This window comes from Falco rusticolus, chromosome 1 (genome assembly GCF_015220075.1).
Source record: "Falco rusticolus isolate bFalRus1 chromosome 1, bFalRus1.pri, whole genome shotgun sequence".
Taxonomy (NCBI): Eukaryota; Metazoa; Chordata; class Aves; order Falconiformes; family Falconidae; genus Falco; species Falco rusticolus.
This window is the reverse complement of record NC_051187.1, coordinates 80,127,267-80,144,692: the sequence shown is the minus strand read 5'-3', so window position 1 is coordinate 80,144,692 and position 17,426 is coordinate 80,127,267. Positions and strand designations below refer to the sequence as shown.

The window sequence follows — 17,426 nt, the reverse complement described above, 5'->3', positions numbered from 1 at the left end:
AAACTTGGCTGGAACCAGTCAGTGGGTACTGGCAGGGAGCTGGGAGAGAGACTGTGATACAGTTGGGTGAGCCCCGGGTCCAGTCTTGTGGCAATTTAATCAAGGGTCAGCAGAGATTTGCTGCATAACACGGGACAAATGAGCCCAAGGTGAGGTCAGGAGGAAGGTAAGTAAGTATTCATGTGCTAATTCACCTGTTTTGGATGTAAACCCCATGCAGGCAACCCTACCTGGTGGGTGCAGAGCCCATCACAAGGTACCCCACACTAGCACCTCTCTCAGGGCCTCCCTCCCACCCCGGAGGTGACAGCTCAGCCAGGGCAGTTTAACTACTGCCTTCTGCACATCCCTACTCAGAATAAATAAACCACCAGCTCAGCTTCAACCTACAGAATGCAGAGCGGTGCTCAGCTCAGTCCCTGTGCCAGGATCAGTCTGTCGGTGGTGTGCAATGCCCACACAATACAGCAACGCTGGGAAGCGGGTTGTGAGCTGATGCTCTACCATGTCATCATGGGGTACCTCCACACGTAGCCAGGATCCCCCCTTCATCATACCATCCCTCTCTTGCCAGGGTCAGCACCAATGTCCCTACAGCTAAAACGGCAGGCGACTCGCCTTTGGCCACTGCATTGGTTCTTCTAGTTCTGTGGCTAAAAGAAAACCACCCCTCCCTGTCTGCCTGATGGCCAGCATCACAAGCAGACTTCTTACTTGCAAAATGATCCAGGCAGGCAAGGCAGACAAAAAACTGCATTTTGCTTAGAGCTAAAATAGCCTGAAAAAGAGAAAAGTAAGGCTTCAGGGTCTTTCCTCCACCACCACCACCACACATCGTTGTATATTTGCTCATCTCATCTCCATTTTACAAGCAACCAAATCACCTCCCCACGACACACTTGAAGTGCCATTTCATGGGCTAACTCAGGACTTTCGTTTTTCTATTTGTCAAAAGCCCTGAAGGAGCAATGACAGTTTCATAACGACCTCTGCCATGCTGGGGCAGGCCTTAGGCAGATTTCCCTGGTGTCACTCTCACATCCAAAACCCTGCCAGGGAAACAGAACGACCTGTCAACCTTCCTAGCACTGGGTTCAGCTGCAATGAAGCTGAAATAGGCGATTCCAGTGTCGACTCCTAGGTTATTCCGCTGGAGCAGGTCTCTGGCCAGGGCAAGCCTCTCCAGGGGTTCCCCCACCCCAAGAAGCCTGGGGTGCATCTTCCCCCAAAAAGGAAGGGCACAAGACCCACCACCCAGGACGGCTCTGCTCAGTGCAGCAATCTGCTGTTCACCCTCCCTCCCTGCACCACCAGGGCCATGAATGGGCAGGAGGACACGTACAGATCCTTCCCCAAAGCACAAGGAGTGAAATGCCCTGAAATACATTTCACATTTATAAATTGCATTTGCAATTTATAAATGAATAAAGGGAGTGACATACTGCAGCACTGTCAGCAGCTAAGACTTTTCCCCTCTCAAACTTAGCAAGTGATAGCCAAGATTTAAATACCAGCCAAACAGTTTGGTGGGCAGATTTTCAAAAGAACAGTTGTGCACGTATGAGGAGCACTTAATTTGTGTACAGAATAGCTGTTGCATTGCATGTGTTAATTAGGTTTTTGCATAAGTAAATGCTAGTCTGTTTTGAACATGTTGTTACACTGCGACCGCATTGTACCAGGTTCACAGTGCATTAGCCAGGTGCAAAGTAGCTTGCTGAAAACCCAGGTTTTAACGTCTGGGCAATAAGGAGAGTTTTACACTTAATATTCAGACCACAGAAGATTGCCAAACTGAAAACAAAGATGGCTTAGACTAATTTTTGTCATTAAAAATAGAAGAATATTTTATTTTCCTAACACCCTCCTCCCCCTTGTGCTATAACTGCATTTCATAAACCTTCTTTCCTGACTTTCTGGAAAAGGCTTTCATTGCAGTGTTAGTACTAGCCTGCTGCTAACAGAAGCATGACTCTGAGATCTGTTCTTTTCATTTTAATAAAAATTTCAATAACAGAACAGAATCTGCTATTCTATATTTAGCCTGAACAAAATAACCTGTTTACTCTCCAGTGCTTTTAAGTTACCTGGTAATTGCATCTGGCCATGGGAAAAAGCATTGCATAGCCTGATGAAAATGCATTTGGGTTGAAAATAAATCAAAGCCTACCTTTCTCACACGCTCTGCAGACTGCAGCCCCAGACTCATTAGCAAAATGGCCAGGTGGGCAGGGAAGGCACACGGTGCTCCTTGTGAAGCTAGGAGAGGAGGAAGCAGAGGTGAATGCTATTTTAGGTCACCCAAGCCTCTATCGACTTTAAGAGGAGAGAGCAGAGCATAACTCCGTTTTACTGAGAAGTCTAGAAATAGGGTAATTATAAAGAAGGAGTTCAGGCAGAAACCCAATAATATAATCACACCTGAATGTTTAAGGTCCACTGAAAAAATAAAGTTTTCTGTATTACTGACATTAGAGATGCCCTGTGCCTGTGGGCTATATGGAAAAGACAGGTTTTCTAGTCTGAATTCTAGGTCTTGAAAATTATGTTGTAGCCAGGCTTAAAAACCTGGGTTTAAAGCCAGGCTTTTATATTCACACTTGGAAATTGAATTGCATTAGAAAGGTGCTGGATGTTCAGCATTCATCAGCAATTTTTAAAGGAGTCGTTTGATTGTTGAAAGTTCACTCACTTCAGAGTCAAAAAAAGGAGCTAAACCACAGGTACTGATGTGTGAGAGTCCTGACCTTAAATAACAGAGACTGTGGGAAAGGGGATACAATATGTTAGACCTCCAGGAGGAGGGGGAAGAAAAGAGGGAAAGGCAGAGAAAGAGAAAAGCTATTGCATTTGTCACCAACAGAGCCAAATCCCCAACAACAAGCATGTGGGGATAAGAATTTGTTAACATGCTCAGAGATGTGTTGGAGGAAAACAAGGACATGTTCTTTAATTCCTTTGGAAACCCCAGGGCTGAGCAAGATTTGTGGGAAAAAAATAAAAATAAATTGGAAACATAGCAAATGCTTTGCTTAGAACAAACCAATACAGGGCCTGCACCAGCCAGAGCCACTCAAAGCTCAGGGAGTGCTGGATTCTCCAAATACCACAAAAATGTTAAACAATCCCATTGGAGCCCTGAGGCCCGGGCAGCTGCCACAGAGATGGCCACGCACACACTGTGCCCATCAGACCCCCTCCCCTCCGCTTCCCTGCATCCCCCCTTCTACTGGTCCCCCCTCCAACATGCGTAACCCCAGCTGCTGTCTGCTGAACCTTCCTGTTCCCTGGCTCTGCATTGCCCTCTCCAACATCCCAACGGCAACGTGTGTGTGATGCCCTGAAGACTGCTTCTGATTATTTTTCTAAAGCGCTTGGGGGGGAAAAGGGGTAAATAAGGTAAGGCAGGTCCTCACAGCACCAACAGCAAGGGAGGAGCACGGAGGAGGAAGCTGGTGGCCCCTCAGACTCAGGGGCTGCTGCAAATAAACTGTGTGGTCAGCTCACCCGTCCCCGTGGGCATGTTCCCTCTCCCCAGGACTGACCTGAATGGAGGTGCTCTGCCAGGGACACTGTCCTGGGAAGCTCTCGCCTGTCCTTGCAGCTGCCTGCGGGACAAAGCCCACGGGCTGCTGGCAGCAAGCATCAGATACAGCTAGGGAAATCCTAATGGGAAACGGCGAGAGCACCGCATGTCTGTGTCCCTGCAGCCAGAGGACACTTGTGCAGTGTACCCAGAGTGAGGCAGCCTGGTGAAACTGCAAGGCTGGGCTTCTGGCTGAGATATCGTTAGCTTTTCCACACTATAGCATCCCAAATATATTGCTTTAGATGCCAGTAACTTAAATGTAATGAATCCCTTGGAGGCAACAGAATAGGGATTGAGAAAGTAATTGGGCAAAGCATAGAGATAAAGCCAGTTGGCTAGAGATATCCTAGAAAAAAGCTGAGGAACTGAACCCACACCTCGCTCCCAAGTGTGCCCCCATCACAAAAAAAAAAAAAAAAAAAAAAAAAGATTTTTTTTTCTCCCTCCTAACACATACAAAAGACTGCGGGGGAAAAAAAGGCAGCCTGCAGAGAGCTGGAGCTGCGTCTGGGAAGCCCTCGGCACAAGGACACCCACACCAAGGTTTCCTGATGGAAAGGATGTAGCAGTGCTAAGAGGCACACACCTTCACACCTCTGCCGGCCCCACGGGGAGTTCATTTGAAGAGCAGAGAGAAGGGCAGCCTGGGGCTTCTCCAGAGGCAGGGCTGTTTGTAGGTCAGCTTAACAGGCACGTAGCTATTTCAGCTTTGCAGTGACTGAGCTCCCTGACCCAGTTTGCCACAAAGCCCAGTGAGAAGCCAGGGAGCGCACGGCCTCTCGCTGCCACCGCCTACTATCTTGCATCATGGGTGGGTGCAGCGAGCCCTGAGCTGCTCTTTCTCTCAGAGATGTAAAACCCCCTGTGTTTCCCACTGAGAAACAACCCTGGCAGTGCTTTTCCTATAGCCCAAAGGAGATTTTGACAGCTGGGAAGTGTTTTGAGGAAGAGCAGCCACCACCCCATGCCCAGCAGCTCAGTCACTTACTTGGCATAATGGCCCTGAGGACAAGGCAGGCATGATGGTTGCCCACTTTCGGGCTGGTAGTGGCCCAGCGGGCAGGAGGTGCAGGCACTGGGGTCTATGCACGAGCCCCCCCCACAGCACGAGCAGCTCAAGGTGCCTAAATTGGAACAAAAAAGTCAGGATTAGGATCGCGAGACTTAAACTCCGGCTGCCATGGATGCAGAAGCGTTGGGATGCAACCCCACCTGCAAGACAGTCTTGGAGAATAGAAACTGTAATATTAATGCTAATTATCCTGCTGTGCATCATTAGCAAGCTGAAGAATAGCCATAAGATGATCTAAGGTCTCAAGTCTGTCAGCGTGGATTTCTGGTAATTAAGATAACTGCTTTCTTCTCTTTTAACTTGAGGGGCCAGGAGCGTTTCCCTTGTTTTCTCTCCCACACACAAACAAAAAACTACTACATACTCCTTTGGATAACTGATAATTTAGGCTTGTGGGAAGCAGAACTGAAGAATAAAACCCCAGAGCAGAGGATCTGCCTTAAGCAGCAACAGCTTTTCTTTCAGGACAGGTACCATGGCATTCCCACCAGATACAAGCTCTAGCCCTCTCTGCTCCACAAAACAAATCCAAGCTACACAGAGTAATCATGCAGGATTTGCTGTAGCTGCACACATCAGACCTGCCATCCCACCGCTTGCAGGACCCAGTCCTTGGTGTTGCAGCAACCAAGCATGGGAAAAGGAGAAGACCCCGTAGATGAACATCCTGCATGTGAGTGAGACAGGAATTACCTCCCGTCCTCTGCAGATTTACCCCAAAGCATCAGAGCTGCTCATTCCTCTTTTAAAAAGTGCCCTTCAGTGGGGGAAGTAAGCAAAAAGTACATGACTTGTATTTTAGGGATTTTTTTAAAAAATTTCAGATTTTTTGGGGAATGTGATGGTGATGTTTAAACACCCCCCTCCCCCCCCCCCAAAAAAAAAACCAACCAAAAAACCCAAAACCAACCAACCAAACAAACAAACAAAAAAGCAAACGAAAAAGAAACACAAAACCAACCACGTTACAACATAACTAACTTCTGGAAAAGGTAATACTATGCACTCTTGACCACAACAGGGATTGACTGAGTAGCTTCCCAAGCCAAAGTGAAAAGGCTGTTTCTATAGCAGAGATTCCGTTTCCAACATTCGAGACATATTTAGAAGCTGTCCTTATATTTGGCACCTTACCTCAAAGCAACACCCTCCGGCCAACAGATCAGGGTTGCACCTGTGCCACACTTTGTGCCAGAACCCCACCGCTTCTTCATCCTACTGGGGAAGCCTCGGGAAGACCAATACACAGCACAAGGCCAGCAACGGCCAAGTCTAACCAGAAAAGTACAATGAATTAGCTCCCACTCCTGCTGCCTGTCCCAGCCTCCAACAGGGGAACGTGTGCTGGTTTCACCTCCCTTGATGAGTCACTTTGCCACCTAACACTCTTACCTTCACTGGGATACGTCCCTGGGGAGCAGCGGGCACAGGCCGTCATGTTCACTCTGCTGCAGTTCGAGGTTTTGGGGGTGGTGAGGAATGGAGCTGCTGATGGGACCCTGGGAGACGTGGTCATGCCTGGAGGGGACACTGGGGCACTGGTGGGTGCAGCCATCGGTCCCGTAGACACTGGAGAGGTGGCCATGCTGCCAGAGATGAGGACGGTCACATCTTTCGCGGTGGGCAGAGCCTTATCAGGCTCTTTTGTGCTTGGATCAGCAGAGGGTGCTGCTGTGGACACGACAAGGTTTGCAGTGGTTGATGCCACGCTGGCTGAGAGTGTTGCAGGGGCAGTTGGGGCAGCAGAAGCTGTGGTATTGGTTGCACTGGGAGGTGCTGGCGTTGACGCAATGAGGACCTGCGTGGTAGTTGCACTGGGAGGCACTGGTGTTGATGCAGTAGGGACCTGGGCGGTGGTTGTCTGGCCTAAAGTAATACCTAAGAGAAGAAGTAACATCCTTAGTGGCCATATTATTGTTCTGCCTTTAACAGAGGCTTCCCATTAGGGCTTTATCAGTTGCTTAACCCCTGTATCCTTGTCTGATGTCCAGAAACCCCCTTCTGCTCTGTTCCACTGCAGAGCAATTCAGAAAAAAGGAGGCAAACATGGGCAGCATCTAAGCATCCCTGGCATACCAGAGACTTATCAAGGAAATAAATTAGTGGGTCCATGAGGGCACAACTCAGTAGATGCAGATGTCCAGGAGGTCTGACTCTCCTGGATAAAAAGGCACAACAACAGCCTGAGGCACTCGGTTTTGTTAGCTACAGCTCCTCGAGACACTTTATCCTGAGATGTCACAACAGTCTGACTTAAGATGCTTGTCAAGTAGCTGGCTGTTTTATCCCATCTCAGTTAAAGGGATCAAAACAGAGAAGTCATGGGTGTGAGATTATTTATTTTTTTTAAGCTGTTCTGGAGATACAGCCAGTAACCAGAAGGGAACCCACAGGCCAAGACTCGCTTTGATTCTGAAATCCCCCCTTCAGAGTGGGGACAGCTGTAATCTTCTGAGAAAAGTGGTGTTACTACAGTTCAAGTTGTTTCGCCATGATGCGTAGTGGACCGAAATGTTGTTTGCTGCTGAAAGCCATCTCTTGACACACAAGCACAGGGGATGTCTTCCAGTCTCTGAACAGAGGAGAGACCCATAAGCCTAAACATGAAAAGTAGCAAGCTGGTTTTAATTTAGCAGTGTGGTACTAAGCAAAGGAAGCAACGCAAAAACAAAATAGCCAGCTCCTGCCACAACAGCTGTCACATCAGCTTGAGTCAGAAACTCAGGGCAAGGATTTACTCTAAAATAACTGCAGCTTCAGAAAATGTCCAACTTTACACAGCATCAGTATGCAACTGTGGCTAATAACATGGTGTTTACATGCTCTTCCAACCACCACACATGTGCTAAGCCACGCCAGCAAGAGGGCCTGCTGAAATCAAGCGGCCATTGGCATGGAAAGTAAAATGACTGTTTTAAGGACTTGCTTTACGGGTTTCAAGGAGCTCAAAGAGTGCAGCTGACAGCCAACAGCAGGGTGTGGATGAGGAATGACATGAGCAGGATGAGAAGCTAGGGACTCAGAGGGGCAGCACTGTTGAGTCGCAACAGGACAAGCACCAGGTGACCGCAGACCTACAGGGCCCTGTTGGCTCTTTCCCAAGCCCGCTTCTCCTCCAGCCAGCCTATGATTTCTCTCTCAATTTTGGCTACAGCACGTGAAGCTGGGCACCATGGGTACCAGTGCTTAGCCCCACCATAGTATGAACAACAATATGCAGACCAAGCTGACTAGTATCTCTAGTTAAATTTCTACAGCAAGATCAGGAGACTGAATAAAAGAGTCCTTACAAAGTTGCGATCACATGGAGAGAGCTCACTGGAAGTTCTCCCCCCTGTTGCATACTGCCTGCTTTGTACTCCACTGTGTGCAAAAAACTATCTTTCTGTACCTATTGAAGGAAGCAGCAGATAAGCAGCCAGACCATCTGGGCCACTGCCCACATTTTCTTGCTGTAGCCCCCAGCACAGATGCTGAATTTAACAGTGAACGTTCTGTGGCATATTTGTTTGCCCCAGGCCCAAATCCAGGTGACCTGGAAACACCAGCTTTGGTCCTAGGCAGGGAGCGCAGCTCTGCACCCCGCAGAGGACACTGCTGCCTCGGCTGTGCCTTGACCCTGGGCCAAGATGCACAGTTCTCCACCTGACTCACCTGCTTTAAGGGCTGAAGTAAGTCTGCTTCTCTTTCCTCACATCCAGCGATCAGCAGAGTCGGTGCCGAGTTTTATTGCACTGATCTCAAAATAAATGCTAGCAGTAAGTCAACGGCCCCATCAAGTTCTCCTGGGAAAAGCTCTCAGGACCACTGGGATCAAAGTCCAATCTCTCACAGAGCAGCTTGTCCCCAACATTTGCTCAGCTCTGTCAGCCAGAGGCACTGCAGGGGATTTAAACGCCTTGGGCTGCACACCATTTTTTAGTTGAATATTGCTTTTTTGTAAGCTTCCGTTGGCTGGCTGGTTCTGGTGGTAAATCGTGGTACTGTTAGGATGAATTTTTTAAAATGGAAAACAACTTTTCGTAACATGTTACTGAAATAGTCACTAAAAAGCGCTTGCAAAACTTCAGTAGCCAGTACTACATTTTTTTTTTTTTTTTTCCTCCAGAAGTTGTTTAAACGAAATTATAAAGTAGGCAGGCTGGAAAAAATAGTTTTGAGCATCTAGTAAAAATGGGTGATGTTTTGTTTTACCGGTTGTAGTATCACAGGAGAAAAAACAATACTCAAACAACCTTAGCTTCATCAGACCCTCTTCTCTCCTGCACTTACCCTGTCTATGCCCAGGAGCAGTGATCTTGCTTCCTAGAGAATTTTATTATTTTTTTTTTAGGGATGCTGTGAATCAACAAAGGTATCTCCAGGGACACTTCAAGGATGGGTCACTCTCTGTGACACCTTGGCATCATGTGTCACTTCAAGAGCCTTAAGGACATCAGGGAAGGTCACTGAACTCTTAACTACAGAGCTAATCCTTCCTGACTTATGAGGCAAGCAACCCTGCTGACCTGCGAGGCACACGGACATCGGCTGGGAACTCACAAAATGCAGAAATCGGGCGGATGCTCCCTTATTTTTCCTTCTCTCCATCTTGCACAACTGCACAGCCTGCCATTCTGAAAAACTAATCCTTCAAGCCAAACAAAACACAACCAAGCCAACAGTTACACATCTAGATGAAGATAATAATCATCTTTGGTGAATTCAACAGGTGAATAATTGGATCCTGAAACGGAGAGTTTCCTCAAGTCATTTAATTCCATGAGAGTGCCAGACTACGGCTCGTACCTCATTACGTGCCCAGGCTGCCCTGTACGCACGCAGATAAGATGAGGCTCGGCAGGTATTTGCTCTGAGCAGCTCTGCCCCTTGACAAGGAACTCAGTAAAATGCAAATTGTTCTAGCAGGGCTGATGGGTTCTTGATCCAAGAAGGGAGGTGGCTGCAGGGCCCCAGCAGCCTCCAGCCCCCCGAATGCAGGTGGACTGCAGGAAGGTACGTGATCTGAAGTGCAATGAGTTTTGCATATTCCACATAGCAAAAATATTAACTATAAGAACACAGATATTTATTTTTATATATATATATAGCTAAGCAGTACAAAAGGATGAAAAGAACAAGGTAAGGAGCAGATAGAGGCATGATTAGAAAAATGCCTGAATATTTTTGTATATGCTCTTTCTCTTATAAAGGCCCAGTTACTAAAATACCTCAAGAAAGTGAACATATTGGGGGATCCTGTTCCTTGGGGTTTAAGACAAGCCATGAAGAGGCCACTGCAAATCCTCAGTATGCAGAGTAACAGGGCTCTATTTTTTTCCTCCTTTTTTTTTCCCCCCCCTCTTACAAAAGCCAGTGTTTATATTTACCACATACAGCGTGTTTCCAACAGTGCCTATCTTTCAACACTTCCTTTTCTGCCTTCCCCCCCTGCTCTTTCCCAGCCCTCCTGCAGCACGCCGAGACTGCAAAGCCCAGTGCTTTCACAAGCCCTCTATGGCTTTACCCACCTCCATGCTCAGCCAGCAAACGCTGGTTCAGGAGGACTTACCTGTTAGACACACCGTGGTTAAGCTCCAAAGCAGAGGAGAGGGCCAGGCACTCATTTTTCCCTGAGGAGTAACACAGCTTGTCAAAAGGCAAGATCAGCAGCTACAGATCTCCCACACCCAACTGTTTATTCTCCTCTGGTTTTGTGCCCAATATTGTCACCTGACTCTGATCATGTGGCTCAGTCAACCTCCCCCCAACAAAGGCGGGGGGTTATATTCAGAGACTGCAACAGGTCTTAAGACGTTACTGACCTCAAAGCACAGTGCAAAGCTAAATACCGAGCAGAAGAGCAAACCTAAGCCTCTTCTTGCAGCGTGCAGAAGTACATGCAAGAGAAGCACCCTGGGGGAAGTGATGGGCTTGTAGAGAGGATGGGGCAGAGCTGTGCTGGAGCCCTGTGCCTGGCTGCTGGCCAGCCCCCCGTGACCTCGTCAAATAAAAAGGATTTCATTTTTTAGACACCCAGGATTGCCTGTAAGAAGAAAAATAACCCCAAGAAGAGTACACGGTTCAAAGCAGCTCCCATTTTAACTGAGATCAACCATGCCATAACCAAAATTCACTTTCTGGTGAGCATAGAGCATTCCCAATCAGCATTTCATCCCCCCCCTTGTTGCCCCCAAGTTGTCAAACTTGATGCATCAAGTTGTTGTGGTCAGGATCAAACTCAATGGCTCCGATTATGACGATTCTGAAGTGAGTACATTACGTTTAGCGAGGCCCCATCCCATTTTATTCCACATATTATCTGGTGGCTATCCTGCTTGCTGTTCATGCCCAGAGGCCAGGTTCTCCTTCCTGTGCCTGTGCTACCCAAGGACACAGATGTCCCTATGGCTTTCTCATCTTGTAGCCTTGCTTTGAAAGACACACACCCCACCCACCATTCGCCTCTGTGCCCATCGGTTGGTAGTCAGCATTGCCGAGCCTCCGCTGCCATGGAGGATTTCTTCTTGCACACAACTGAAGGCCGCATCTCACGTTACGTCACATTTTTCCCCACATTCAGGGAACAGCTGGCTACTTGTGCAGGACTGTGGATGTTCCACATGCAGAGCCCCCCCAGCCACACGCCACGCTTTCAGCGAGCGGCTCAGGCACTGCTGTGTGTTTTGTGCTCCAGGATCCTCCACAGGGCTCAAGGCGGCGAGCCAACAGCCAGCGTGCTCCAAGCCAAACCCTCCAGCTTTCCTCAGCAGCCCAGGTAGGGTCTGTTTGGCATCGCACGTAGTGCTCTGACAGCACCGTGCCGCACGTGTGGTTGCTCCCCCACGTTGCATGACTGCCGCATGGGCAAGGAGGTTGCACAACAGACGTTTTGGTGCAATCCCTGCCTGCGCAGCCTAGCAGCGCTTCCCACAAGCTGCAGAGAGCACAGCCCCTGCTACAGGAGATGCAAGCACCTTCCGGTCCAAGGACCTTCCCTGACACCCACAGCTCTGCCAGGGACACTGTCCTCCTGTCTCCAGCAGCAACGGTCTGTTGATGCTAACATGCCTCGTGGTGGCTGCAGGGGGGGCAGGCAGCCTCCCCAGCTCTGGTATCTAAGGTTTGGGTGGGTATAGGTCAGTCAGTGACCAGCTGGCTTCCCATTGTCAACCATAACCTTAACCTGAATTGCTGACCGCCAGCAAGCGAAGTCAGACTCAAGGGCCCAGCACTCACCCCAGCAGCCCCTCACACAGATACCACGCAGCAGCTCGGGGCAAGGCAGCAGTGGAGGGCTGCCCTTTCCCTGCAGGGGGGCAAGCTCTCAACCCGACACTTCTCACCTTGGCTTTACAGGTTTTCCGAGTCCCTGCGCAGCATGTTTGATCTCTGGCTGCGTAAACAAGGCAACAACCTGGTCCACCCATATCTGTGTGGGGCCACCCATTTCGCAGCCCAGCTGGCGGGCTGAGGATTCGCAGCGGTACACAACTTCTGCACGGGCATCACTGCAGGGCAAAGCAGCCCCGTGCACTGACACAACACTGCCGGCAGCTACCCAGTGAGATTTATTCTTTCAGAGGAGCTGATGGCAGACCAGTCCTTCATACCACAGACTGCACCCCTCGCTTGTGGAGAGCCTTCCCTACACCCCCGCGTCCCAGGAACGGGTCACATGTTTTCTGAGCAGCTAGAGCACACATACACACAGGAAAAGCGCTTAAGAACTGGACGCTGACACTCACCACTGTGACAGTACTTTCACTGGCAAGTTTCAGCCCAACAGAGGGAAGAAAGGGAAACTACGTTTTAAACCCTTTCCTGTGCCCTCAAAGCCCCCCTTCTGGATGAGCTACCAGAGCCCAGCTGGGAGGCAAGGCAGGCTGCTTTCAATTGTTTTAGCAACTAGGTAAGTTGGAAATACTGTTCCAACAGGAAAAGTCTGATGCCACTTCAGGGCAGAGGAGTACTTACCAACTCCCGACCTGCCCTGCCTTGTCTCCGTTGAGATTAAATGCTTTCGCTAGTTGGTTCACAAAGAATAAAACCAGGGCCATAGCTGATCAAAAGTGATGTCCTAGGCTGGCACAGGGTCCTCTTCTTGTCAGTTCAGTTGCTCTTCCATGGGTGGTGAACCTTGTGTCCCCAAATAAACCAGACACCGCCCTCCACCCTCAAAACTCAGCTGGCTCCTTACAGGGCAGAAGCAGCAGTGGTGACATTTCTCCCAGGGATATGTCAACCTGCTGAAACACTCCGACAGCTTGTACCAACTCCCACAAGTGTTGCCTAGCTTGGAAAGGAAAGCTGTTGTCCAAGGCTGCCCAGAACCACACATCCATCCAAGCTGGGTAAAGGAATTTGCTGAGGGCAGACCTAAATTTCTGAGATACCTGAGGGCCACCACAGGACCGTGCATCAATTGGCTGCAAGTCACCTGGGTGTTAAGATATCCAAGTGACTTGTCTATTTACAAGGAGAGCTACTTATTAAACAAGAAACACTGAGCAGGAAAAGTCTCTCAATCAGCAGCCCGTGGTGCTGAGAGCAGATGGGACGTATCCATCAGCCTGAGAGTGGTCACAACCACTGGGTGATCCCCTAAGGTCAGAAAGTCCCTGTTAATTGCCAGCAGATGAGAGCAGAAAGATCACTTTATTCTTGTATCCTTAGGCTCTTCCCACGATTATCCACCACTCCACTGTCACTGCTAAGGTCTTAACAGATAATTCTCCTAGTGCCAAATGACTGTCGTGCTCCAAGCCAAGCAAGCCACTGCAAAACCATTCTTGCTGCCATTATGCCAGGGGAAGCCACGGCCCTTGCTGCGCTGCATCCAGCTATTTGACAAGCCTTGTCCTTTTGGCAGCGTGTTCCCAATGCGTACCCTACGCTGAGCTAGCACCAGGGGCTGGGCTGCATCTATTGCCTGGGAAAGAGCAAGATACTCGAACTGCAAGCCGGCTTCCGACAGGCGCTTTTCTTGGAAAGTAACTTTTCTTTGAGTGATGCAGCTTGCAAGTCAGACCAAAACCTGGCTGCATATAGAAGAGGTAGCGGCCAGCAGGTATCACTTCCTCCTTCGCAGACAAAAAAGCACCAAAGCATTCCTGACACCCATGGGAAGCACCACCCCATGAGCTGGGCTGGGAAGCAACTGGGAATCCAGAACTCCCTTTCAGATGCAAGGTTCTCCCAAGTCCCTGGTATGTAAACTGACTCATGAAACAGCAGAGGAGCTCAGACTTTAGGAGCACAGGTCCAGCCGCCAGTCAACAGCCTGCAAGTCAGCGATGTAAATGCAGCTTTTATCCACTGCAGGCTCTTCAGCAGCTGTTACGAGCTTCTGCAAAACAGTTCTTCAGCAAAACAGTTACGAGCATATGCAGTGGATGAGCCTCCCAGTCCGGAGGGCCTTTGCTACAGAATTACGACCAGACTCCTCGACAGTTCTAGGTAGATCTAGAACTCAGTGAGCAGGAAGGAGGCCACCAGGATTTTCCTTCATTTCAAGTAAGAAGAGAAGTTCTGCCGTACTGCGCTGCTCCTGAGCGATCCTGAAACCAGCCTTGTGCCCAAGAGGAGGGCCAAGAGACTTCTACACGGGTAAGAGAAAAACAGCAAGCCAAAGCTGTCAGCGCTCCTGACGGAACGTTTCTATGCTCTGAGCAGACATTAAAACTTGTACCTGACCAAATGGCCACATGATGGCACCACAGCTTCGGGGAGCAAGGACACATCCCTGCACTTGGTCAAAACGAACACCCTTCTTAACCAAAAAAAGGCAGCGCTGGTCTTCTCAAACCACACCAGCAGAAGCCTCCATCATTGGTGTTGTGCAGATGGAATAACAAAACGCACAAGAGGGAGCTGAAGAAATTTAAGTAATAAGAAGAGTTATTAAAGTCACTTTGAAACAAATAGCTCAAACTTCTTTTAAAAAATGTGCTGCTTCTGCATTTGAATTTAGAAAGAATACTAACTTAAAAAAGTAGAGATAGTCAAAGGAAAGGTGTGGTACTGCAGCAGAGATCTGACTTTATCCAATGAAAATACACAACCTGAGTCCAGAAGCTTGTTTTCTCACAAGCAGCACCGAACACTTAAATCTTAATTAGTCCTCATCATTTAAAAAAAGGGTCTTAATGTGAAAAAGTCCAAAATGGACCAGCATGTCTTGGGCATAGTCAGTGCTAAGGATGCAAGGATGCAGGTCAACCCATCTAGCGCTCTAGGCAGAAAAATTATACAAATTGCTCAGCTACCTTAGAGCAGAATACGCAGAAGAATGGTTTAAAGAAATAAAGGTAAAAGGGAGTCAGTGTGATGATCTGAAACGCACTCTAGGATCAGATACAGCTGAGACACCACTAAAAGCATTACCAAGTCAGAAAGATCGCTCGTCAGCAGCTGGAGACTAACATATTGCCCATATTGTTGTGGGGATTTAAACCCCTGAACATGACCAACATCTAAACTGAAGATGCTGGGTTTTCCAGTAGCCACTCCCAGGGCATTTCAATAACCTGCCTCCTTCGTGACAAAACAGCACATATAAAGGATGGGGCCTTCCTACAGCGCTCCAGCTCTACGGGATTCAAACAAAGGACTCCGTAGAAAGGGAGATGCATTTGTCAATACATAGCTCAAAGAATTTCAAGGTAAGGTGCCTTGCATTTTCCTTCAACCCATCTGCTCATACATACACATTCATACTGTGGGCAGCTTTCAGCCATCAGAACGCCCCAATCAACGAAGCAGTATGAAGAACCGCTCTGGCAAGGCTTCCTCTATCTAGCATGTCTACAGCTCCAACTGTTAGCTCCCCAGGCCTCAAACTTCAGGAATGCTGACAGGGTAGCTGGTGGTCTGTAAGAGTAAACCAAAATACTTCACAGGCACTGTGGAAGACACTGAAAACAGAATCTGTTTCCGTTCATAACTCAGCGGGACAGCTTTTAATGGACATCACTAAGGTCTTTGCAGAAGAGACTGGAGTGTTTTCCAAAAGAGCTCTGTTCTACCCAAGAGAGGAGAAGGACTTATAAAAATCCATTGCAGATTGTTGCTTCTGCTGTCAGTGCCTGTAGTGTTTGTGGGAGGGAAGAAGGCAACAAGGTTGATCTTCCACTTAGGTACGGCTTGGGTCACATCTAGCCAACAGCTCTGCATCAATGCACATGACTATTTTAGCATAAGCAAGATCAGTCACGTGAGCTTCTGCCTCCAGCCCTCCTACATGAAGAAACAAGCCAATAATAAAATCATTTTCATTGAAAGATGAAAAAGAAGAGACACCATGGACTACAAGGACACCAAACGATGGATCTAGATCCACTAGAACCAAACTTACATGCTACTGAGTTTTTGAATCAACTACTCAGAGAAATGGATTGTTTTCTGTTGTTCATGAAATTTCTACCAGAAAGGGGTAAGTATATTTTAATACCAAATGCTATTTAGGAACCATGTTCTGAGAGCCAGATGAAGCAATATCCCCAGGTTCCTCAGGAGAAGGCCTGGTGCCATGCAAATGTCTTCAAACACAGCAGGTTCTGAAAAAGTTGCCTTGTCTGCTTTAGAGCAATCACTTTTTTGCTTCTTGCCTTATTTTTTCCTTTCCTGCTCTCAGAAACCATACACACACAGAGGCAGGGAGAAGAAGTCCGAGATGCTTTAGGTTCTGTCTAAAGGTATTAGGAATACAGGACAGCTTCAGGGTAGTATTTTGCATTAGTTTGTCCAGGTCTTAAAGAGGTCAATGTTTGGTCAATCATCAGTCATGACAGTATCAGAGCAGCATCCTAAACATTAAAAAGACCTACGTGCTTGTACCAGCTAAGTCTGTCCAAAATGTCTACTGACACAGAGATCGCTAAAAATAGGCGGGCCAGATTCTGTACAGGCCACTCTCAGAAGACAGGCAAACTGGCACATACCTATTAATATAAAACGTATCAGCAAGTCACTCATCTGGGCGCCATGAAACCTCTTCGACAGAAGTGCCATATGAAATAAAATGTGCATCTCAACCTATTCTCAAAGCTTTGTCGCAAGCATTCTACCAGAGCAGTTGACCTGGAACAGGATTCCCTCTCTGGCTATTTGATAAGGTCAATCTGACATAGAAAAGCAAAGCCTGACTACATCTGGCACTGCACCAGCACAGGCAAGTAACACAGCCACGTCACACAGCCGTACATAAGAACTGGAATGAGGCCAGCTGCACACATCCATATAATTCAACATTGTAAGATAAGCCTTTGTTTATCACAGGATAAACTAGACCATAGAAATGGTGTCTCTGAGCATGAACACTATTCCTGAAAAGCAACCCCAATCCCAAGCCAAAAGACAGCCACCTTCTGCAGCACTCTATAATTGAGAGAAGCCACCATTGCTGTAATTCAACTAAAGGTGGCATTAACGAAAAAAAAGTTTCTTCTGCTTTCCAACCACGTGAGCCACCCACAGAACCTGTGCATGGCATACCCTCCTTGTACCATCAGGTCCGGTCTGTGGCTTGAGTGCTTCAGTACATGCTCACCCACACACTGTGGGGCTGCATCACCCAAGGTTAATCAGCTTTCGGCAAATCCACCCAGAAAACAGCAGCAGGTATTTTGGTAAACCTCCTACTCGCAAATATCCTAACCAACAAAACTAGCACATGCCAACTTCAAAATGTCAACTTTGAAATGCATCTACAGAAGCAATGTGACAAATCAAAATGGATACACATTATCATGCAATTTGGCTGTTTGGCCTCAAGCTAGTGGTACT

At 48.0% G+C, this 17,426-nt stretch overlaps 1 protein-coding gene across 2 annotated transcripts in view; it reads right to left on the bottom strand.

The window, feature by feature from the left end:
• LOC119147481 (multiple epidermal growth factor-like domains protein 9) overlaps positions 1 to 17,426 on the bottom strand; it is a 29,590-nt gene that overhangs the window by 7,985 nt on the left and 4,179 nt on the right. The window contains exons 2-6 of one of the 2 annotated variants that reach the window (XM_037386554.1): positions 10,213 to 10,273; positions 6,054 to 6,539; positions 4,578 to 4,713; positions 2,171 to 2,259; positions 715 to 778 (exon numbers count right to left, since the gene is read on the bottom strand). In XM_037386554.1, coding sequence (XP_037242451.1) covers positions 715 to 778; positions 2,171 to 2,259; positions 4,578 to 4,713; positions 6,054 to 6,539; positions 10,213 to 10,267 — 830 coding nt within the window. In that variant the 5' untranslated portion in view covers positions 10,268 to 10,273. The remainder of the gene's footprint in view (positions 1 to 714; positions 779 to 2,170; positions 2,260 to 4,577; positions 4,714 to 6,053; positions 6,540 to 10,212; positions 10,274 to 17,426) is intronic. The other variant, XM_037386564.1, reaches the window with a different exon arrangement.